Consider the following 24043-nt stretch of genomic DNA (forward strand, 5'->3'; position numbering starts at 1 on the left):
GGTCACACAACTGGTACATGCTGCAACTTGATCTGGGCACACTCAATGACTGCACTTAGGGGAAATTCCAAAGAGTCCTCTCCTGTTAATAAACCTGGTTTCCTTCTTCCTCAGCAGGGCAGAGGCCCTCTGAATGCTAATGTCATTCTCATTTTCACAAGGGCAAAGTTTAAAAGCTGGGCAAGTTAAAAGTGGAAGGCTTTAAACATTAAGGCATATTTGGGCTTTAGCTGGTGAGGTTGAAGCAAAAGGTGGGGAAGGAGAAGAGGGGCCTCCCATTGAGCTTGCTATCAAATTCCATTCTGGATTACTTCAGTCACATGTTTTAAAATACTGGCTACAAATCCAAAATGCAGCAGTGCATGTTGTGGTTGATAAGGAACAAGCAGGAGGCAAAAGGATGTGCAGTATCCAAAGAAATTCCGAGAAGGACAGTGCATTTGAACTGAAATCCATGCCTTTACAGTGGTACCTCGGGTTAAGTATGTAATTCGTTCCGGAGGTCTGTTCTTAACCTGAAACTGTTCTTAACCTGAAGCACCACTTTAGCTAATGGGGCCTCCTGCTGCCGCCGCACCACCGGAGCACAATTTCTGTTTTCATCCTGAAGCAAAGTTCTTAACCCGAGGTACTATTTCTGGGTTAGCGGAGTCTGTAATCTGAAGCATATGTAACCCGGGGTACCACTGTACTCAGCCCTTAATCCTATGGTGTGTGTTTTTAAAAGATTATTAAGGCATAAACTTTTTTAAGTTTAAAAGGCAAAGAGTAAGTCTTGTAGTGTCAGATAGACAGGGCATGTGCAGGAGCAGGATGTTAGCATCTTTACATATTATATGTAAGTTAGGGATGTACTACGAGAATAGAAGTGAGGGTTGCCACATTGCCAGAAATAAAGAACCAGAAGCATGCTTATTTGCATGTGTCAATTTCCCTCTGACTAATTTTAAGCTAGAACAAATTAAAAATCCCGGTGGAACAAAACACGTCACAGAAAAAAACAAATAACCCCTCTTGCTAGGCCAGTTTAAACAAGCCTGGTGAATGGTAACCTAGGATATGTGTATGTTTGGCCTTCTAACTTAGCAACCAATGTCACCAACCCTGCAGAACAAGCAAAGAATACCAATAATTTTGAAGCTTCTTGCTGTATTACCTATTACCCATCATATCAAGGCAGGAGGAGAGTCTGTCATACTCTCTCCCAAGTCCAATATTATTTTGTAAATTGAAGGCTGCATTAAAAACACAAACAGTTGGTTTCCCCACCCTCAGGTTTTCCATTCAGTGACACTTATTAAATGTGACTAGGACATTTCTGGTTTTCCAAAATTTGTGAAAACATAAAGGCTTTGTGTAAACTCATACCCTGTCTGCATCTTCTGGAAGTCTCTTACCTGCTCTTTAAGCTCAGACAGCTGATTAGAAAGATTGGACACCAGCTTCATGGTAGATTCAAGCTTCTCTTGCAAGTTTCTAAGTTCATTCTGTTCTCCTTCAGAATCACTGCTCACTAGTGACATGGCACGCATCCGAGGGAACCAATCCAGATTTCTCTCCTGAAATTCAGGCATGACAATGACATAAATGCCCGCAAAGACACAATTGCATATTGGCCACTGTAAATTCACTTGAATATGGGTAACGTTCCAAAAGGGTGTTCTAAAATACAATTTTGTATCACTAAAAATGCATTTCATGTGCTTCTGGTGTAAAAAAAAAATCCAATTAATCTCAGACAATTTTAATGACTATTGCTCAGAAGTCGCAAAACAATGCAATATTAGAATTCCTTCACACCTCATAACTGTGAAGTTATTCCATGCTTAACTGTAGCAATTCAAGAAGAGATTGTTTGTTGTAGCCTCTGCTTTTGAATTACAGGTAACATGTTTCCCACATTAATTTTTTCCATTTGCATATCTAGTAACAATGTTTTCTTGAGCTCTCCACACTTGAAAAACAAGATGCTCATTTATATGTCTTATGAAACCTTAAACACTACTTAATTGTAAAACCCCCCAAAACCTCTATGTGTTTTACAACAATAGAAAATAAAACATTTTAAATTATCGTTAAAAACAGTTAAAAACAGGTATTAAAAATATTAAAAGCACTAAAATCAGCAGTAGCTAAAAAGAAAGAAAACACATGTAACTTCTATATGATGGATAGGCTGTGCCTAAAAAAATGTTTTAATCAGCAAAGACGCCTGCTTCTTGGGAGAAGGGCAATGACAGGCCTAGACAGCATCTTGAGAAGTAGAGACATCACCTTGCCAACAAAGGTTCGTATAGTTAAAGCTATGGTTTTCCCAGTAGTGATGTATGGAAGTGAGAGCTGGACCATAAAGAAGGCTGATCGCCGAAGAATTGATGCTTTTGAATTATGGTGCTGGAGGAGACTCTTGAGAGTCCCATGGACTGCAAGAAGATCAAACCTCTCCATACTGAAGGAAATCAACCCTGAGTGCTCACTGGAAGGACACATTGTGAAGCTGAGGCTCCAGTACTTTGGCCACCTCATGAGAAGAGAAGACTCCCTGGAGAAGACCCTGATGTTGGGAAAGATGGAGGGCACAAGGAGAAGGGGACGGCAGAGGACGAGATGGTTGGATAGTGTTTTCGAGGTTACCAGCATGAGTTTGAGTAAACTGCGGGAGGCAGTGGAGGACAGAGGTGCCTGGCGTTCTCTGGTCCATGGGGTCACGAAGAGTCGGACACGACTAAACGACTAAACAACAACAACAACAACATGTTTACCAATCAATTTTATTCCCCAAATTATGGGAGAAGGCTAAAGCTTCACAATGCTAACTTTCATAATAGTAATGTGTTCTGTGATCCTTTCAAAGTATTCAGTTAAAATAATGAGATGCCTTCACAAGGTATTTGGGGCGACTTTACTCACTAGTTGGCCTCTTTAAATCTATTACAGGTGATTTGGGGAGTAAGTCTTGGGATTTCCCTTGCAACTTTCCTTATGAGACAAGAACAACTGAACTGGAAGATTCCTTGTGTATTTGAAACTCCCTGGTTCTGCAGGAGAGAATCCATTAGAAAGCTGGTTCTTCCCTACAGAATATGGGTTCCTTGCAGAACCTAAGATCTCCTGGTGGTCTTGTTACTTTCTCCCCAAGGTGAGGAAGTGGAGGAGTAACCTCTAGTGAAATCAACATACATACCAACACTTATTGACAGAATCCAGAAGAGCAAGTAATAAGTGAATGCTAAATCTAATGTTGAAACCCTCCCCACCCCCAGTTCTAGAACCTGTTTTGATTACATATTTGGGGGATCCACAGCTAATTGCTTACAGGTAAATCAACTCTATAAATGTGATGTTGCATGCTTCTGTACTGATGTATACAGTTAGTGATGCAAAATAAAAGGAAAGGAAAACTGGCAAAAAGAAAACCCCCTAAGTACTGTGGGAGCAGAAAGGGAAGAGAAAGGGTGCGTAGCAGACAAAAGTTTCTCAATTCATTAAAGGCCAGTACTGACAGCCATTCAGTGCTACTGTTTGATTTCTCTCCCCTCCCACGTTGGAGGCATATCTTTAATGCTGAAGTTCAGACGAGGAGGAGGAAGCAAGAAAGCCTGGGTGTAAGCAGATGCACCTCATATGAAACCTGGGACAAAACTAGTCTGATAGCCAAGTTTTATCTATTGTAACAATCAATTTCAACCACACGCTATGACAACTGCCAAGTTCTAGCTATTTCCATTTAGTCAGTGGACCATCTCTAGGTTAGGCAACAGAGGTTGTATCAAATGCTGTGCCAGTGGTACTCGACTCACGCAACAGGACTTCCTCTCCCTCTGCCCCAAATCTGCTGCTGAGGATCCTCCAATCCTGTGCTGCAGATTTTGACAGTGCATTTGGGGGAGAGGGGAAAGGAGCTGCAGGAAAGAAGGTGAAGTTCTGTTGCGCAAGCTGGCGTCTGTTGTGTGAGGAAAAGAGCAGCGTCGGATACAACCTGAGGAGAGAAATCTGGCATTCACCTTCATGCTCCACAGAACCACACTTGAAATTGATAGGTGGCCTTTCAAAAACCAGTTCTTGCTTTAGGAACCAATATTTTATTATTCCGAGGTTCTAGTGCATTTGAGTGTACATGTACCAATTGGATCAGACCAAAAGTTCATAAAGTCTAGCGTCCTACTTTCTAGTAGCCAGCCATGCACCTGGAAGGCACACAAGCAAAAACATGGTGACCATAGCCCTGCTGTGCTAGTTGCCTCTATGTGGCATTAAAAGTACCATTAAAAAGTAAAATGTCATTATATTAAATGGAAAACCAGAAACAAGTAAAAACAGAAATTCAGAACTAACAGCTCAGTCCTATTACCATTTATGCAGCTGCACCATCAATGTAGATAGCGCTTTAGAGCACCTCAAAAACTAAAGCAAATTATGTTGCCCTCTTCCAATGAATTTACAATCTAACTTCTATTTTCAACAGGCATATGCTTGTAATAGTGATGGGTGAATCAAAGTTCTCACTGCAGATGAATGGATCACAAGATCTTCTCAGAACCATTGTTACCATTTTTGAACTTGTTTTGCAGCATTCTTGTAATCTAGTGCTAGCTTTTTATCAGAAACATAACTAAAAGAATAATAGAGTTGTAGAGTTGTAAGGGATCCTAAGGGTCATCTAATCCAAGCTTCTGCGACTTACGTTTCTGGAATCCCTTGTGGGATCCCTGTCCATACCTACTCAACTGCCACAGTCCCCTTCCATGAAAACATTTCTTCTTCTTCTTCCCCATGGGTTTAACGGTATAGCAAGGCCATAGATAGGTCCCATTATGGTCAGCAGCTGGCAACAGTGTGATCATGTTTCAGTTACAACCTTTCATATGGCCTTGTCCCTTTTGTAAACTGCCATAAATTCTCCAACACACCCCAACCCCCAAGTGTTTTGTCCCAGAGGGCAGGCCCCACAGACAAATTTGTAATACCCAAATCATAAAACCCATGTAGGACAGGCCCTCTATTTTCTATATAGCACAAACCCATAAAATCTGATCAGCCATTTCCCCTACCTTATAAATCTCACATGTTACTCCATAGAGCACAATGCACAATTGTCTGAACTCTAAACAGACCAACTTGTTTCTCCTGCCCTAAGTTTAAAAACTATAAGAAACTATAAAACAAATCCTTCGGTGATGGACAAAAGGAGAATGCCGTCCTACCAACACAACCCATCTCCCACTGCCTTTGCCATTCACCTGACAGAGTCTCAAACCATTTTCCTTTGTAATGAGAATTGAAAATGCATGAGGGAAAAACATCCAGTAACGAGAGAAGAGATTCTCAACTGGATTTTTTAAAGGCATACTGAAGAACATTAGGAGAGGTGGCTTGCTTGGCCCTCACCCCAGCATGAGGCAAGCAGTACACCTGCCGAACCTTACGTATTCTTCGCTGTTACTGGATTCACCCTTTAACCTACTCAAAGCAGTAAATGGGAGCAGGGGTGCTTGGCAACTGGCTGGTTTTATCACAGATCTATGACTGTTAATCCCAGCTGGCTATGAAACCTAAGACAATGACCCACATTAGCTCCCTTGTCAGCTGCTGAGGATATACATCACAAAACATTTCTGTATGGATAACTTACTTGCATGCATATCTCCACTTAATAATTAGTGGTTTGTGCACATGGGGAACAAGGGTTTCAGTACAGTAATACCTCCGTGAATGTCTGCCTCTTCTAACGTCTGCTTTGGCTAACATCCGCGGCAAACCCGGAAGTACCGGAATGGGTTACTTCCGGGTTTGTCGCTCACGCATGCGCAGAAGCACTAAATTGCACTTTGTACATTCGCAGAAGTGCAAACCGCTCTGTGCACGTGCGCAGACACGGCACTTTGCCCTGCGTGCTTTTCGGCTAGTAGCCAGGGCTCTGGAACAGATCCTGGTCGCAAAACAAGGTATGACTGTACAATAGAAATAAGGGGCTGCTCATTGAAACTGTGCCAGCAGCTTGCTGTGATTTGTGGGAATCAATCAAGGTACAGTGGTACCTCCGGTTACAAACTTAATCCATTCTGGAGGTCCATTTGTAACCCAAAACTGCTCATAACATGAGGCGTGCTTTTGGTAATGGAGCCTCCTGCTGCTGCTGCGCTGCCGGCGCGCGACTTCTGCTCACATCTCAGGGCAATGGTTGCAACCGGGAGCATCTACTTCCGGGTTAGCGGAGCTCATAACCCGCAGCGTTCACAAGGGGGATGGTATGTAACACAAGGTTCCACTGTAGTTAAATAGGACTAAAAGCAATAAAGCACATATATAACATTTTATGCAAACACCACTCCATACTCTTCCTCCCCCTCCTCCTCCTCCCAGAGTCATGATACCTTCTTAAATCATAGAATAGAACAATAGAAGAATAGTATGGAAATACTGACTATACATACAAGTTTGTGTGCCATAGACTAATGGGTTTAGTTAATGAACATGACTAACTTAAATACATTGCTTTCTATGGGTTTATTTCTAAGTAGAATTTTGTTGGATATAACCCATATATTCTCTCTCGGTCATCACTCTTCCTACCAGCTTACCCAAGAAATGGGTATTTGTGACTAGGTGGTAGTTATAAACCATGGGCTGTATTTAACAACAAAAGAAGGGGAGGGAGCTAGAGTGAGTGAGTGGTTACCACCGTAGAAATATGGTGCCACCCTAAGCACCACACTCCTGACACATTCAGCAAATCTGGTTTTCAGAAACTCAACACAGATTACTTTGGTCTTCAAAGAAATATCAAAAGCTGTGATCTCCATACGTAGTAAAATGGAACAGGTACACCTTCAGGGTGGGAGGAAAGGGGGGGCAGATAATAGTTTCTGTTGCTGAAAGACATACAAAACAAATATTTTTGGCAAATAACTTGACACCCTTGTTTCACAGATCTTGGTCATAACCCAACAAGCAGCAAATCAACTGGATTAGTAGCGGCTGACATGTTTCTGCAAGATGGCGCACCAGTTTTGCTTCTCAATTCTCTGCATGTTTTCAGGAGACATAAGAAATGAACCTGAAACGTGCATTCAAAGCAGCTCATTTTGCGGGCCAAAGAATTCTACAGCCTATATAACAGAGTGCACCTTAACCTGCTTCTCCCCTCTCCTTCATCTCACTATCAAATCATACCCATTTCGGAGGATTGTTTGTTTTTTATTAAAAAAACATTCAAAAGTTACAATACAATACATTTTAAATCAATATATCCCCTCCAGAGACACCTCTGCAATGATGGTGGCATTAAAATAAGAACAGGATATTTTAATTTTGGAGGTGGTGTGTCCAAGGAGTAAGCTTGACAAGCAGGTTTGTGTTAAAAGTTCAACAAAGCCCTTAAGGTGTCTGGTCTTGCAAGCAACACATGTTAAGTTACCATGGCTCCCCCCACCTCCTTTTTGCATGCATTAAGTGAGCCATAATCTTGAGCCTTTATGTTTGGTCTGTTTCCTTGCCTCCACAGGCACACCCCTTTCCTACTGGTGTCCCACATACCAATGCTGTTATGCACTGTCTGCTTTGGCCCTCCTACAAGCCTGGTGGTGCCGTCAGCTCCCTCTTCCCGTCACAGCAGCAGCTTCCTCTCTTTAAACAGACCAACTGAATTAAGCCACTGACGGAAGCTGGCTAACCACAAGTGTTGTGTTTCTGGCTAGCTCTTTTCTAGGTAAAGTTGGAAAAGTCCCTTTCAAGTAGCAATCGTCAGAATCTCAGACACGGGGGCGGCGATGGCCAGAGCTTTTAAAATGTCCATGATTGGTAACTTGTTTTGTTTTTTCTTTCTTTCCAAAAAAGGAAGCTGCTCTGTGCGATGGAAATGATAATTCATTCTGAGAAATCTCACACTTCCTTGCTTTCACTGAACTGAGCTTGCTTTAGGGGGTCTTTCCAACCTTGGATTTTATCTTTATCGTTAAAAGTCAAATCTATCTTCCAGTGCGCAGTCCTGATCTGTAATTGATTGGAGGTGAGTGGGGAATAGCTGCACTATTACCCTCTTTTAAACCACGGCATATGGGTTCAGCACTCGGGGGTTGGGGGGGGGAGCGCACCTTCTCCAAAAGAACGAAAAAACAGCATGGCAACAAATGTATTTCAAAGACAATGTGCTGTTGCGGTGAGGAAAAGGTAACTCTGTTCATCTCATCACATTTCATCATAAAAGAATGCTACAAAGAAGTAAAATTAAAGACTTTAAACAATTCCTAGAATGGTACAGACATGAAATGGAGTTTGTAGTTTGTGTTACTATGGTTAACACATGTCATATCTAATAGGACCTCGTGACTACTACTTACATGCAATCGCCACATCCTACACCTGCGGTAACAATTGTGGTGGACATACTGGCCGGAGAATTTTATTTTATACAGTGATAAATATCGGAGTGCTGGAAAATGCAGTATCCCTTTCTGGGGGAAAGACACCTGAACTTGCAATATATGAATAGCAGTATTTATTGCATTCTGCATGGATCTTTTGGGTACAGTGGCTAGGAGAAAAAATATCCAAGAGTTATTGTTTGTACCACTTTTTTAAAAGATAGAGAAACCTCCACTGAATAATAGCCAAGTCTGAGATCCTTCTCCCAATTTTTAATTTTCATTCTTGGAATCTTACTAACAGCGCACAGTCATTTTGTGGAAAGAATGACTATCCCTAACTCAGACGGGGATGTATCTAAAAGGATCCTGAAACAGTTCAGCCTACTGCCATGACTATGGGGAAAGACCAGTTGAAGCCATTCCACATTATGCTTATAGCCATGCTGTGAATTGTAGATGCAGTCGTGTAAGAACTGGAAAGAAATTCAAAATTTGTTTGAAAATCAATGCATATGTAGCATGAGAATTATGGTCAACAATTCCGTATATGAAAAGGGCAAATGAACTCTGGCGTGGGTAGAGAGTTTTGCTGTTGCCATGTAAAAAAACAGATGGAGAAGCTGTGGTCCTCTAGTTGTTGTAGGACTCCAGCTCCCATCATCCCAGTTCATTGGCCATACTGGCTGGGGACTGATGGGACTTGGAGTCCAACATTTGGAGAGCCGTAGGCTCCACATCTCTAAGAGAAAATGGAGAGCGAGAGTGAGCACACCTGCATCTGCTGGTGATTCTCTCCTTAGGCCTTTCTCAGACGCAGAAAGCTAGCCAGTTGTTTCCAACGCTTTGAGTTCAGTTTAGTTCTAATATTAAGCAACTTTAACCACACCCAACACCACATGCCAACCTGCGTGCAGAGAAGGAGACAAGGCAATTCAACAGACCATTGATCTTGGTGGAAACTTTTCCAGGTAGCAGCCCTTCGCTATTAAGAAATGAGTTCTTCTCAGTAAGCCACCACTCCACCCAGAGGCCAAGCAAGACAAATACTTGAGAGCTCATTCTTTCTTTCTTAATTTAAAATAGTTCACTGGCTGCAGGGAAATTCACAGCTCACAGCTGTTTCCCATGATGAAGTAATTTTCATTACGAGCAAACCTTGCCCAGCTTTTACATAACCAGTGATGAAGAGTTGCTGAGGGATTGCCCAAAGGAGGTTCCCTTTTGTGTTTCATACTATGACAGTGCTGGCCCTTCCGCTAACCTAGTTCTTGTTTGGTACTGTAGGAATTACATAAGTAAACCAGGACACATTATATCATGTGCAGCTGGGCTGGAATTAATTGGCCGATTGCATAAAATGGATCATTAGAAAAACACAACACTAGCGACACACACACACACACACACACACAAACACACACACACACACCAGGGATTGTCTATAACCTGCCCATGGTAATGAAGTCCACCCTAAAATTATTGTGCAATGGATAAAGTGGGTAGTAACCAAGGTGTTCTCTGAGTAGAAGGGCTAAGCAGGTAATGCAGAGCTCCACAGCATCTAGGCTGGGTACACAGAATATGGCAGCACACAAGATGGGCTAAGAACCAAGCCAATGTATGTTGCAAGTATTTTGGACTGGGGAAGCTGTGATTGAAAGATGTAGTTTTCTTAAAGAGAAAGAAAAATGGAAGCAAAATTAATATTCTTGAGTAGGGATGGATCTGTCAGTTTCAGTTCTCAGTTTCTTGTTTTCCCAATCTTAAATTTATTCTCCACATTTCTATAGCAGTTTTGTGATTAAAATTAAAATAAAATAAAAAACCTCATGAAAATTATTCAGCATTTTAGTATGACTTTCTCCAATAAACACATTTCGTACTGAGTACTCATGCACATATTTTTGGCAAGTGATTCCCCCTAGTATTTGTATGTTATTTTCACCAATATAATTGCCTTTATGCACACTTTCCCCTAATATATGCATTTTGGTTGGAGAACTGCACTGCAAAATTTGGATAAGTGTGAATTTTGAAGGACAGCTTTATTTTGTTTCTCACACTGTTGTGGAAAGTGTGATTTGGTAGAAGCACATTTAAATGCAAGCCAGATTGAGTCCCTGCCCCCCTTGAGAATTTCAAACATTATATGAAATTCCCTGTTATTATTTTGGGACACGAACAGTTTCTTATAAACCGTGAACCTGAATTTCTACACTCACAATCTCCTTCTGGACCTCAGCTATGAATAAAAAAAATTAGTACTCCGTTTTGCAAAAAAATAATAATCTGCAAATGGCAGAGAAAGAAGAGACTTCCAGTATTCAAGAACTTGAGAGTTCTTAACTTACTACTCTGTCACAACTTCTAGTTGCTGCCCTACTTACAAAAATCCCTTTGCACTTGCTTCTTCATCCCACTATGACTGGAGTGATCATGCCCACAGGGGATGGTTCTAGGGCACGGCTTTCAGCTAGTCAGCACAAGCAAAGCTTTCCTCACAGACATGTTGGCAGCTTGGGCTTGTACTGAATGGCTGATGGAAGGTCCCAAACACCTGCTCTCTATGGGAATGTTCAGTTCAGGGAGACTTAGAAAAGTTTAATCATTACCAAATTCTAGCAACTACTTCATACCCACATTTCAGAAAGCAGCAGATTTCCAGAGGGGACAGCCACATTAGTCTCTTGCAGTACAAACAGCAGTGTGAGAAACACATATTTATTTTGACATAAGCATTCATGGACTAAAGTAAAAAAAATTTATAATCCAAAGAATGCAATTCTATATACCACCCCCTGCATTTCGTTTGTCAATGAAATGCAACCTGTTTCTGAACACAGCACTCTACATAGCACTCTGGGACCCAAACAATTTACAAGAATGGACAACTCCACACAAAATGTGAAACTTCAGTGTTGCCATGAATGGCAGCTTCTCTAACCTTGTCTCTCTGGACTATGATCCTGAAATTGGGAGGAATGGCCCATCCTTCCTATAACAGAAACTCCCCTCTCATGCCAAGGGACAGGGCACCCTTTCAATCCCGCCCATGTACATGCACATATTTTGATCCCGGCCATTGAACTTCCTTCCTGTCCAGAAGTTACACACTTTTGTATAGATCATGCACAGGCATTAACCATATTGAGAAAGGGGTTCATGCACAGGGTTTCTGGCTAAATAAACAGATGGCAATAATAAAAGAGTTAAAATTGAGTCAACACACAGGACTTGGAGGGAGGCATACTGGATGAGAGCAACAAATGCACTTGAACATAACAATCCAGGTAAACAGAATAGATAACTCATAGATTAGCAAGAGAGTGAGGCAACTGAACACCTGTCCTGAAAGTTTACAGTGAGGCAGAGCCACAGTTATCAGTCTAGCACTGGTGTGCTGCCTTTAAATCTAGCGCATTAGCTCACTTCAGTGTTCCACAATAAGCCACTCACTGGCGGAAATTGTTACTGTTCCTGTTACAGCATGTAAAGGCTGCAATCCTTGTTCCACTAATCTTCATGACAACCATAGGAAGGTGGTAATTAATGTTCCCATTTGATGGTTAAAAAGCAGCCATTAGTATGGCCAGCTTCAGCCACGGCAAAGCAACAAGTTTATTATATCTACTTTTTATCAGGCTGCAGGGCAGAGGGAGAGAAAGGAAGCAGTACAATTCCATCATCTCTGTGGAAAATCTGGCTGTTTTTTGGTCCACCCCCTGCAAACTTGGGATCCTAGCTAGTTGTTGTAAGAAGTGTAAGCTTAAGAATTACTTGAGCTTGCTTCCCTTGTCCTCCCTCCCTCTTCCTTCTTTGTGTGTCAGATTGTAAGCCTAAGAGCAGAGACTTGTCTTACTAACAATCTTTGCAAGACATGGTGGGAATTGGCAAAAATGCTTTAAATAAGTAAATGAATAAATACTTGGACCATGTGCACTCTCAGATTTGACACACAATTATCTCTTTCCCTCCCTCTTTTAACTTCCAATAAGCTAAGCAGTGGCACAGCAGAAAGACTCTGAATAACTAGTTCGAGCATACTTCAAATGCGGTTTCCGACTTTACGTCTAGAGGACAGAATGTACTAGATATGAACAGGACAGACTTGTTTCTCCCTGCAGCAATGGCTGATGTGTGGCACACCCATTTTTTTTAGGCCATCTGTTTCAACCCTAGCATTATTTAGGCACATTTAATCCCGAGGCCTAATGATACCCAGCTTCCAGCAGCCTTGGCCCAGTACTAGTGACACAACATAGTGTTGCATGCCACCCTGATGTTCAAGTGGTGCAAGATCCCAGGGGTTCTAGGTTCTAACCCAGGGTTCGGTTTCCTTGGAATGTGGGGCTTTAGAATATATGGTTTATTTACACATATATTCAGTCTAAGATGGAGGGGCTCATGCATTAACACCCTGGAATGTCTTGTCTTGCTTCTCCCATAGTCACAGCTTTGGATTCCAGCAGAAATCAAGCGTGGCTCTCGCTCCTTGGCTTCTGCCTGCTTCTAGCCCTGCTCTCTCTCACATACTGGCTATTGTCCTTCTCAGTACCAGCCAGGTGAGGGAGGGGCTCACACACATTTTATGTTTTATTGTGTTTTTATATTTTGCTGGAACCACCCAGCCACCCAGAGCGGTTGAAGCAACCCGGTCAGATGGCAGGAATCACCATCACCATCATCCCTTGCACAGAGGAGCTTCCTTTGTTACACTAAGGACCATACTTTAGTACTTCGGTGGCAACTATGACCCTTGCCCGGCTAATTCAACAATGGAATTCTCCATTAGATTTTAATCCTTGCTGGATCCAGAGGATTAGAAAGGACTCAGGCATTATACAAAGTGACCCCCCCCCCAAAAAAAAAACCCATCACAGCAATAGTTTTCCTTTGCTTCTGAAGTTATTTAAGCATGTGATTATGTGAACTGGTTCTCTAGACATTTGGGTGGCGACAAAGCATCGATTAAGCTGTACCCTACTGTAATTTTAGTCACTCATTCTTCATTTGTATGGGTACACTGGTAGTTAGCTATCATTCTGGGTCAAATACATATCACACACATAGCAAAGAAAACATACAAATGAGGCCAATCCACTGAATTTCCCTTACCTAAACAACATCCATCAAAACCAACAAATTTCACTGTTGTGGAGCTTACTCAGGAGAAGAGTAAAGTGGATTCTGCTCATGATCAGCAGTTCAGCGACCTCAAGCTTAGGCCAAATATAGCACTAAACAGGATGGTTAGAATAACAGAATCATAGAGTTGGAAGTGAACCTGAGGATCATCTAGTCTAGCCCCCTGCAATTCAGGAGTCTTAACTAAAGCATCCATGATAGATGGCCATCCAACGAATACAATGAAATGGAATCTGTGTTCTGCTCACTGGCAAAAATATCCCAAATTCAACCTAAGCATTTAATTAACCTGTGCAGAGACCCAGGTCTCCCTGTAATCCAGCTAACTCAAACCAAAATTTCATGTTTCTGTGCTTCGCAGTTTCTTGGACTGTAGTACCACAAAAGGAAAGATTACAAAAAAGGAGGTTTGTTTGAATTCTTTCTCTACTCAAATGCTATGATGATGCCAAGATTGCAAGAGCAGGTAATCAGAAACTATGGCTGCAGCTGCCTACTGCACACAATAGAAATTTTATTGTGGTCTTCCCTAAAAGGCAGCAGACCACCTCTTCTTGAGATTTCGCTCTCTCTCAGAGCCAATTCTGATGTTCTGCTTTTGGTAGGGTGCAGCTAATAATCACAGCCGTGTGGGCAAGGCTCCATGCAGCTTAGAGAACAGTTTGATGCTCTTTCCCCATGAGTCTGCTAAATCACAAGGGAAAGAACCACGCCAGCACTATACTTCCCCAGAATCTAGCAGAAGAGACAGCATGCAGACTTCTCTCCCAGTTTGACAGACTCACGTGATAAAGGCATTTGAACTTCCTCGCAACTTCACAGGGCCTTGGTCAAATGGCTCCTTCTTGTAAAACATTTGAACCAGGCCTCAAGAGTAACTTGGGCTAAATATGTATCAGTATCTGAAAGTAAAAGTGACCCGTGCATCTCATTTCCTCACTTCTCCATAACTTCCACAAGTGGAAGTTTCACATTTCCTCCTGTGGTTAGACTTAAAACTGTCTCCACATTTAAAGCATTCACATCTTACTGCAGAGGGAGAAGTTCACATAGAAGCACAGGGAAGAGGAAATACTTGCAAGTCCCTGTTCTCTGAGCCCCTGTCTCTTGAGCTTCTGAAGCAGGGGAAGGGATCCCCAACCAGCTCTTTGCATTTTTAAATGTCTTCTGATATCTTAATTTCTATGGTGTATGCCACTGTTATGCTTTTCTATCTTCTTTCAGAGCACCTGTGTGTGTGTGTTTTGCAGCAATAGAACATAAAACCGTACAATAAAAACCATATAAAAAGTTAACTTTGAGCTTACCAGTGTGGTCACAGCTGGCATAACCAGCAGGAACTGGTAAACAGTACTCTTGGCCAAGGGTCATTGGGACCTCAGGTGATGGATCAAGGAGAGCCCCCAGGCTGTGTATCTGCTCTATTATTTTGGGCAACTGGTGCACCATGTCACTTCTGTCCCTCTTACTGAGCCCTAGGCATGGAACTCTTATGAAATTGGAAAAACAAAACATACATATATTCTCTCTCTCTGTCTGCCTCTCTCTCTGTCTCTCTTGAACACACATCACTTAAGTCACCCTCAAGCCATGCTGTGCCATGGATGCTTGACTAGCAGAGTTCAACAGCTGGCTTTTCTTGTGCTCACATGCTAAGGAAAACTGTAGCCCAAAACCTTTCCGCTATTATGTATGCGACTCCCATGATCAACATATTTTTTTTGGAACAAACTCCTGCAGGGTGCAAAAAAAACAACACAAAAAAACACGTTACATAACCCATTTTAAAGTTCTGCTTCGTTCCTCGATTAAAACAGACATTTAGGCAAAAGCACAATGAGCCTTCTTCCAACAGTCTTTAAGGAAATAAGTTGTTTACAGTTATGATACTGCATGACAATGCTGAAAATGTGCTACAGCATATGTAAGTGACGAAGAACAGAAAATTCAGGAACATTGCGATTTGAACTAGATTTAATAACTGCATTTTGGAACAGACTGCCCATGCATCTTACAAGTGTGTGAAACTATAGCACTGGATTTTGGAACAGATAAAAGGGAGTACTTCTTCATGCAGCACATAATTAAACTGTGGAACTTGCTCCCACAGGAGACAATAATGGCCCCCGAACTTGGCTGGCTTTAAAAGAAGTCTGGACAAATTCACAGGGGAGAGGGCTATCAATGGCTACTAGCCATGATTACTTTGTCCTGCCTCCACAGTCAGAGGCATAATGCCTCTGAACAGCAGTTGCTGGGAATCACAAGTGGGCAGAGTACTGTTGCGCTCATGTTTAGTTTACAGGCTTCCCATGAGCATCTCTTCAGCCACTGAGAGAAAAGGATGCTGAATAAGAGGATGCTGAATTATGAATGTGGCAGATTAGCAGCCAAACCTAACATGCATATCGCTGCTGGTTAGCCTGAGAAGGGGCAAAGTCTACAGTGCTGCCCTGATGACAGGCCACAGAAATACAATTGGTAGAGAGGGCTCTGTGTGATGTCATCTCTCCTGGACAGGAATGAGCATACAGTACTTCCTGTTCATCTCTCTTCCTTTGACCAGCGTTGGATGAAGACATGCCTCTGCTTGCTCCAGCCTCAGGCATGCTTATAGGTGTTTTGTAGCTTAAACAGTAAATACAAGTGTTTTGCCTGCATAGTTTTTTTTACTGCTACTCTTACTGTGAACCAATGCATGAGTATTTTTAAACTTAATTTACAAGTTCAATGCACTTTACAGGTCCAACACCCAAGATGCTCCTACAGAGATTTTGTCTGCAAATTCCTATGCTTTTCTCAGACATACATGATCACAAAGGTAACACCTTTTTAAGTCTAGGCACTTTGAAAGGAAGACACTATAGCTTTCCAGCAAAACATGGAATTAGAAAGGTTTTCCATATGCTATATTAGCATTCCATCTGAACTACAAAATCCATTCCAACAGAATGGCCGCTGCTTTTTCTAGCATGCCGAGGAGCCATAAAATAACAGGCTGTTTACACAGAGGACTGCAACATGCTTCACTTCACCACTAATCCTCTGTCAGGTGACTACTCACAAGATTTCTTTAAGCCCTTAGGAAGCACTCCAAAACCAGGACATAAGAATTCAATGACCCTGAGATAATATAGGTTACCTAATAAGAGATTTTGACAACAGGATTTATATTCCCAACAAGTTAGCATATGTTGCACCTAAAAAGGGCAGTTCCATGCCTTTAAGAAACATGCAAAACCAGCATTTAATTGGATTTGCCTCATAGGAAGTTTCGATGCAGAAGCTATCGGGGGGGGGGGGGAGATGCAGCTCACTCTCCTGACCAGTCAATGTGCCAATCAGCAAATCAGACTATGAGGAGAGTTTTTTTTCCAGGACTTATTAATCTAGTATGACCAGAAAAGGGGGGGTCCACTTTTTTCTACAGAAAAGTGACTTAAAATAAAACCCTCATAAATCAACATGAAGTATATAGGATAGGAACACACAATAAATGTGTCCTGATTTAATGTTTTCTCACTCGTAAGACAATTGTGATGAAAAAAGGAGGAAACGCCTTTATATTATTATAAATTGTTTTCAAAGTAAAGTAAACTGTCTGCTAGGAGGCTGATCTCAAAACACAACGGCAAGACTTTGCTATTTAGCCCTGTTTATTTGGCTCCCTTGCATAAATATGTTAAAGGCTTAACAACTTTAGTTATGAAGATGCTAACACTGATTGCTGCAATGAACATTTGGGCCTCACCAAAGAATCCTTTGATTAATTTAATATTAAATCAGAAAGGAAACTAAAACAAATTCACCCCTCCTTTGCTTGCATATTATGGGGCTATTGTCATTACAGAACCCAATCTAATCCTAGTTTAAAAATTAGATGTATTTGACGATGACTCCATATTAATGAAAAAGTAAGAAACTGTATTAGTAAATTTCTCTTTTTTGGACTATTTTGCAATTAAGTAGTATACTAATGTTCCATCTTCACCACCACCACCTCTTCTGATGCATATTTTGGGATTGGAAAAAGCCAACGTACAGGCAGACAGAATGGCACACTACAGCCTCTGGATAGTGACTAGGGTGGTAGGCAAAAAAACCAGTCACCTGAAAAATAATTGGAGCATTTACCACCTTTTCCTGCTTTCTGCATGTTTAACCAACAATGAAGGAAACAATACTAGACTTGTTTGATTGATTGGGATACTTTTGGTTTCCCCATCTTCTTTTCCTTGGGTCTCACTTAATGGTACAAACTGGATTTGCATTTAGTTAAATCAAAAGCAAAGAAGTCTGGAAAAGCCACAGTTCAGGAACAGCATGCCCAACTCACCTTTATCATTTCAGCCACGTAGCTTTCAGGCCCGGTATATTCCGTAGAATCCTTTACTTTGACCAAGACAATGAAGAACAAGTAGTGCCACATATTATGCTCCTCTTTAATATGCTCTTCAAAAGTGACAGTCTTATTATCAAACTTGTCTCTCTCCAGACCTAAAGGGGGACACACAGCCAAGTCACCTCCCTTAAGATTTTTACAGTGGGAAAATTATCACAATGAGATGAACACATTGATGGTAACAGGATTTCCCAAATTTGTCCACCTGTCCCTTCAGAACAAAAGCTTCCATTTACACTGGTCTGTCATTTGTTCATATGGGTGAACGGGATGTGTTGGGGGAGGAAGGCAGTTTGGCCACAGCAGCCTGCAACTGACCTCCCACTGTTGACATGTGGGTGCCTGGGCCCTTATAACCTCCCCCTACCATTCAGTGCCAGAACCACAAGCAGCTGAAGCAACTAAAGTGGTGTTCCCACCGTAGATATCATAGATTGCAACCAGCAATGGAGACTTTTTCACCTGTGCAATGCGACTTCCTCTTCCCTCCCCATGTGCCTCCAAATCTGCTCTGGAAGGCTGGAGGAATTTCTTAAAATCTTAAACAAAACCTACTTCAGGGAAGAACAGTGAATTGGGTTTGTGACCTCACTGGTCCCCAGCCAATTAAGGCTTCAGTGCTGCTCCTGCAACCAGGAACGATGTGTTGCCCCTGAGCTCAGCTGGAGGTAAAGTATTTATGTCTGCTCAAATTGCAGAAAGTGGCGCGCTACCACGGGTTCTCTGCTAAAATTATGTCTTGACACCCAACTGGAGCTTTTGGTTTCAGCCACATTGCGGGGGGGGGGGGGGATGTTCTGCAGCTGTTGTATATGAAACTGCTTTAGGTAGCACACTTTTTTCCGCTGCTTAAAAAACTCAAGGTATTCCATATATTGCAGAAAAAAATTGTATGGGCTTTATAGTACCCATATAAAATGCAGATGCTCAGCATGGTGCAGACCTAGAAACATTATAACACATAATAAAAACCACAGTCTTTTCTAAGCTTTGAAGAAGTATAACTCTCTTTTTTTGAAAATGAAGTATCGCAACTCTGCATAAGTATCTGATGACTATTTATATGCCATTATTAACACTGAGTTTGTGAAAACACAATTATTATCTGCCATTCAGGTGCACATTTTACAAATACACAAGTAAGCTTGTACCCACAAGCAATTCATTTATAAAATACTTTTAGAAACATGTATGCAGACATAAAACAGAAATGGAAAGTCCCCTTACCAAATCAACATATTTTACAATATCAAATCAGTCATTCAGATTTACATGGAGATTCCTTCCTTCCATTCAATCGTTCATTCAAAAAGTAAGCAACATTCTACTAATTATACAAGTGATTACAAACATCATCAGGTAAATACTGAATCTGCTGTCGAAGCCATACATTACTATTACTGCATTTGACTCTGGGGCAGAACAGCTGCTAGTTTCATAGCACTGGGTTCAACACTTACCACAAATAAAGCATGTTGTTTTTAGTATTTCTTCTTTCTTTTGTTTCTCACTTCTTAGATCCGCAAAGGTATCAATAATAACACCAAAAATCAGATTGAGGACAATAATGATCACCATGAAGAAGAAGAGGAGGTCATAGATCACTCTTGCAGCAAAAAGGGGCTCCTAAAATAAAATAGTTTCAAGATGAACAAAATTGGAGCCTAAAAGGCTTTGGCGCAAAGAAGAGCATGCTGCACAATGCAACATGAAAAGAAAAATGATATCAAGAGGGGCGTAAACTTGTGACCACTGCATACATAGATGTGTGTTTGGGGGGAAGCCTTGCTATTTATTTGCAGGGGGTGGGAAGAATTTATTTTTTTGTACCTGTGGCCTTATTAAAATTGTTAGTAACTACTGTAGTGCTAGCATTCCAATAACATTAGAAAAGTTTTTACAGTAGTTCTGATACTGCATGTATTAACTGCTGCATTTCATAGGAACCTCTTTGCGTGACCAAAAGATGCTTGTATGTCACATATAGTTTAAAAAAAAAAAATCACAACATTGTTGGGGGAGTGCTTGCACAGAGCTTAATTATTACAGCAGTATTTTTCCACTTAGGAGTACTTTTAAAGTATAAGTCTCCAAGTACTCACATTCCCTTACTCTTGACAGTACTAGAACCTGTTCATTTAGTAAAGGCAATTACACACACCTACACTTAAAGTCAAATAACCAAACTCCTTTGTACATGGCACACAACTAGACTTTTTTCCAATTGATGCAGCAACCTATTTTCCCCCCATGGAAAAGTGTTCTAATCCTTTAATGGGCATCTAACCCTATTTGGTTCTCTCTTGCACTACATCCCTTTCACATATGGTGGTAATTTACCTCCTTGGAAGGTTTCCTGAGGACATCTCCAACACCACCCCCACTCCGCAGGCCATGGCTAAGCACAGTAACGATGCACATCAGCAATGTCTCACACGTATGTTCTTTATCCTCTTCCTCAGCTTCTTCAGAAAACAGCTCTGTTAAACAAAGCAAGTTAGGGTACCATTGTGAGACAAGGTTGGTTTGGAAAACTCTCATCTAGTACATTTTTATCTTTGCTTGAATTTGTACCACTGCTTTGAAGATACTCATGAAGTCAAAGGAACAGACCTCCCTTTCTTTCGCCTCTTGAGATGCCACACCTTGGGTACAGAATGACACAAGTTGTGAGGGTGTAAAAAAAAAATTGCACCCATTAGGAATACGGCAACAGCACACCCCATCAAGTGATAAGGGCTCAGCCGAGTTGTGGGGACTTTTAAAATACCTCCAGTACACATAGGAGTGATATAGGTAATCTTTTAAGACATAGATGAATAGAAAATCCTAAAGCAAACCTAAATGAATCTTAATACAGTGGTGCCCCGCAAGACAAATGCCTCGCAAGACGGAAAACCCGCTAGACGAAAGGGTTTTCCATTTTTATGAGCTGCTTCGCAAGACGAATTTCCCTATGGGCTTGCTTCGCAAGATGAAAACGTCTTGCAAGTTTGTTTCCTTTTTCTTAACACCGTTAATACAGTTGCGACTTGACTTTGAGGAGCAACTCATAGAACGCAGTGTACATAGTAGCCTTTTTTGAGGTTTTTAAAGACTTTGGTGATTTTTGAAGCTTTTCCAAAACTTCTTTTGCAGCCATTTGGTAAGTTAAGCTTTTAAAACTTTTTTTGGGGGGGTTGGATTTTGGGTTGGGGTGTTTGGAATTCAAGGACTTGGTGTTGGGGAGGGGTTTGCAAGAATCTGGAAGCTTGTGTGTTTTTTTCTGCATTTTTATGATTTTCTGTGACCATTGGGGCACTCTGCTGTTTTTTTAAAAAAAATCTGGATTTGAATTTCTGTGTGCTGGGTGGGTGGGGGAACAGTTGAGGAGGGGTTTGCAAGAATCTGGAAGCTTGTGGTTTTTTTTCTGCATTTTTATGATTTTCTGTGACCATTGGGCCACTCTGCTGTTTTTTTAAAAAAAAAAAATCTGGGTTTGAATTTTGAAATGCTCTTTACAGTATGTGTGACTTTAAAGAGCACTTAATAAACTCTTGTTGTACCAAATTTGACTTTGTTTGGACTTTTTTTGACCATAGGAACACATTAATTGATTTTCAATGCATTCCTATGGGATTTCGTGCTTCGCAAGACGGAAAATTCGCTAGACGAAAAAATTCGCAGAACGAATTAATTTCGTCTTGCGAGGCACCACTGTATAGTCCTTTATCAGTTCTAGAAACATTTAACATAGTAGCTAAAGCCAAACATGTGCACAAGTGAACACATACAAAAGATACAAATCTCAATTTCTCGTTACTAATGCAGAGCACTCAATCTCTCTGAACATAATTTTTAAGCTCACAAGAGTTACTTGGGACCAGGACTATGGGTAGTTGTAGTCCCCCTATGATCTCCATCTCCCTGGAAGAATCCCAAATGCTGTTTGCAGCTCTTTCCCACCTCTTCCTGGAATGGTCAGGGATGATGGGATTTGCAGTTCAGCCACTGGTTAGCCACCTCGGATTGAAAGTCTACCTACATCTATCAGATGTGCAGGTAGAAATGGAAAACTGCCTGTGCCTTTACATCTGCACTGCCCTTCTCTTCCTGGATGCAGAGGTACATGATGCAGCTGGGGACAGTTTTGCCCATGGAATGCAGCTAGGCAGCCAAGTTGTGTAGTGCAGACATTTCCATTGCTCCCTGGGCCGCAGGGTGAGCAAAGCACCTTGTGGGCTACTGTCACCTTGTGGGCTACTGTCACCAAAACAAGGTCAGAACAGAAAAAGGTACAACAGATAAATTTTAAAAGGAGGGGCTGAAAGATGGGGATGCAGAGAATGCAATGACTGACCAAGTTTAAAGCCATTTTTTAAGGAGATGCGATTAAGCCAGTGTATGCTCTTTGTAAGCAGAGAAGAGCTGTTTTGTTTACCAAGAGGGCTAAATAGAGCTGGTCCTGGAGAAACAGAAAAATAGGAGTGTAGATCTGTGGTGGTACAGAAAGAAGAATGTGTATGTGCTGGTGTGATCAAGCTATGGGGTACATCCAATGGAGAGAGAGAGAACATTATGGACAGAGAACAGGAGACACAGAAGAGACCACATGGTATGGGTTACAAAGAAAGCAGGGTGGTGGTGGTGGTTTAAAAAACAGAGTCCAAGTTAAATTATGAGTATTATTTCTTCTTCTTCTTTTTCAAATAATGCAGCAATGTAGCAAAGAGAAAGTGATTCGACTTATGCACCACAATCATCCAGAAAACGTTTCTGTTCTGTTTGGTTTATTTAAAAAAGTACAACATATCTCCTTTTTCCCCAAGGATAGAAGCAATCTACCAAGAATGACTACATCCTCGTCAGGTCTTCCGACACCACTTCCTCCTCCTCCAGCTCAAGGTGACTGGGATGAATCATTCTGTGCTTCTTAATTTGTCTTAAGGAATGAACCAGGGTAGTCTTAAAAGGACTGACTGACCTTCAGAAGTTTGAGATCTTAAAACCCTTTGCCTTCCTAAGATGCCAAAATTTCATCTGGGCCTGATAGCATATATTATTCATTGCAGTAACAAACAAAAAAAGTTGCAGAAATGATGGGGGAAACGGCACTACTTAAAAGTCAATCACCATAATAAATGTGACTGAACAATCAGCCGCTCCTGAATGCTTCCAGATGGGGAGTGATCCCTTGCCAACGAGCCACTCAGATCCCATTTTTTTCTGTGTGCAGTTGGCATAAGAACATAAGAAGAGACTCTTGGATCAGGCCAGTGACCCTTCTAGTCCAGCTTCCTTTTCCCACAGTGGCCAATCAGATGCCTGTAGGAAGCCTGAAGCAGGTACCTGAGCACAATAGCACTCTCGCCTCCTGCAGTTTCCAGCAACTGGTATTCAGAAGCATATTGCTTCCAACTTTGGAGGGGGAAATATAGCCTTGTCCTCCATGAATCTGTCTAATCCTCTTTTAAAGCCATCCAAGTTGGTAGCCATTTCCCGTTGTGTAGCGTGGGTTGTCAGCACCCGGGGCAAGGCAAGTAATTTGTGCCCCCTAACCCGTGGATTTGCGCCCCCTAACCCGTGGATTTGCACCCCCTAACCCTAACCCCCAGATGTTGCGCCTGGTGCGGCCGGGCCCCCCCTGCACTCCCCACGCTACGCCACTGGCCATTTCTACCTCCTGTGGGAGTGAGTTGTACAGTTTAGCTCTTTGCTGTGTGAAGAAGAACTTCCTTTTGTCTGTCCCAAACCCTCCAGCATTCAGCTTCATTGTGCAGATTCAATCTTACGCTTTTCAAAATGTATCTACAGGAAGCGCTTAAGAGAAAACACAACCAACTCATATTCCCATGTTTCACAATGGGGTCAGTGGAGGTTTGTGCCTTTTTCAGGGGCTGGACAACACTCATCTCCATTTGTTCGTTTGTTTTTGGGGAAAAAAAACATAATACAGAGGTCTTTCACCAGTCTGAAATTTAGCTGTATTATTAATGATCATTTATTAGTTGTTCACTATAAGAGAGTCTCTGAGTGAAAAATTAAGACCTGAAGCCATAGCATAAAATAAAGAACTGCATACAGTAGACCATTAAAGGTAAAGGTACCCCTGACCATTAGGTCTAGTCGCGGACGACTCTGGGGTTGCAGC

The 24043-nt window shown here is 41.7% G+C and overlaps 1 protein-coding gene and 2 long non-coding RNA genes across 10 annotated transcripts in view; 1 reads left to right on the forward strand and 2 right to left on the reverse strand.

The window, feature by feature from the left end:
• LOC310838108 overlaps positions 1-12987 on the forward strand; it is a 46156-nt gene extending 33169 nt beyond the window's left edge. Inside the window, exons 7-10 of the long non-coding RNA XR_014560674.1 lie at positions 2938-3455; positions 7505-7708; positions 7837-8008; positions 12814-12987. This is a non-coding gene — a long non-coding RNA (uncharacterized lncRNA). The remainder of the gene's footprint in view (positions 1-2937; positions 3456-7504; positions 7709-7836; positions 8009-12813) is intronic.
• The window catches only part of ITPR1 (inositol 1,4,5-trisphosphate receptor type 1), a 198376-nt gene that overhangs the window by 4500 nt on the left and 169833 nt on the right, over positions 1-24043 (reverse strand). For all 8 annotated transcript variants that reach the window (XM_083722101.1, XM_083722096.1, XM_083722098.1 and 5 more), the window contains 4 exons: positions 20254-20393; positions 19374-19539; positions 17848-18008; positions 1398-1559 (listed from right to left, as the gene is read on the reverse strand). In XM_083722101.1, the coding sequence (XP_083578227.1) occupies positions 1398-1559; positions 17848-18008; positions 19374-19539; positions 20254-20393 (629 nt within the window). The remainder of the gene's footprint in view (positions 1-1397; positions 1560-17847; positions 18009-19373; positions 19540-20253; positions 20394-24043) is intronic.
• On the reverse strand, positions 20405-23385 carry LOC310838217. The gene is made up of 3 exons (XR_014560816.1): positions 21608-23385; positions 20622-20763; positions 20405-20558 (listed from the first exon to the last, which is right to left on the reverse strand). It is a non-coding gene; the product is annotated as an uncharacterized lncRNA (long non-coding RNA).

The sequence above is a fragment of the Podarcis gaigeae genome (assembly GCF_964106915.1).
Source record: "Podarcis gaigeae genome assembly, chromosome: 2".
Taxonomy (NCBI): domain Eukaryota; kingdom Metazoa; phylum Chordata; class Lepidosauria; order Squamata; family Lacertidae; genus Podarcis; species Podarcis gaigeae.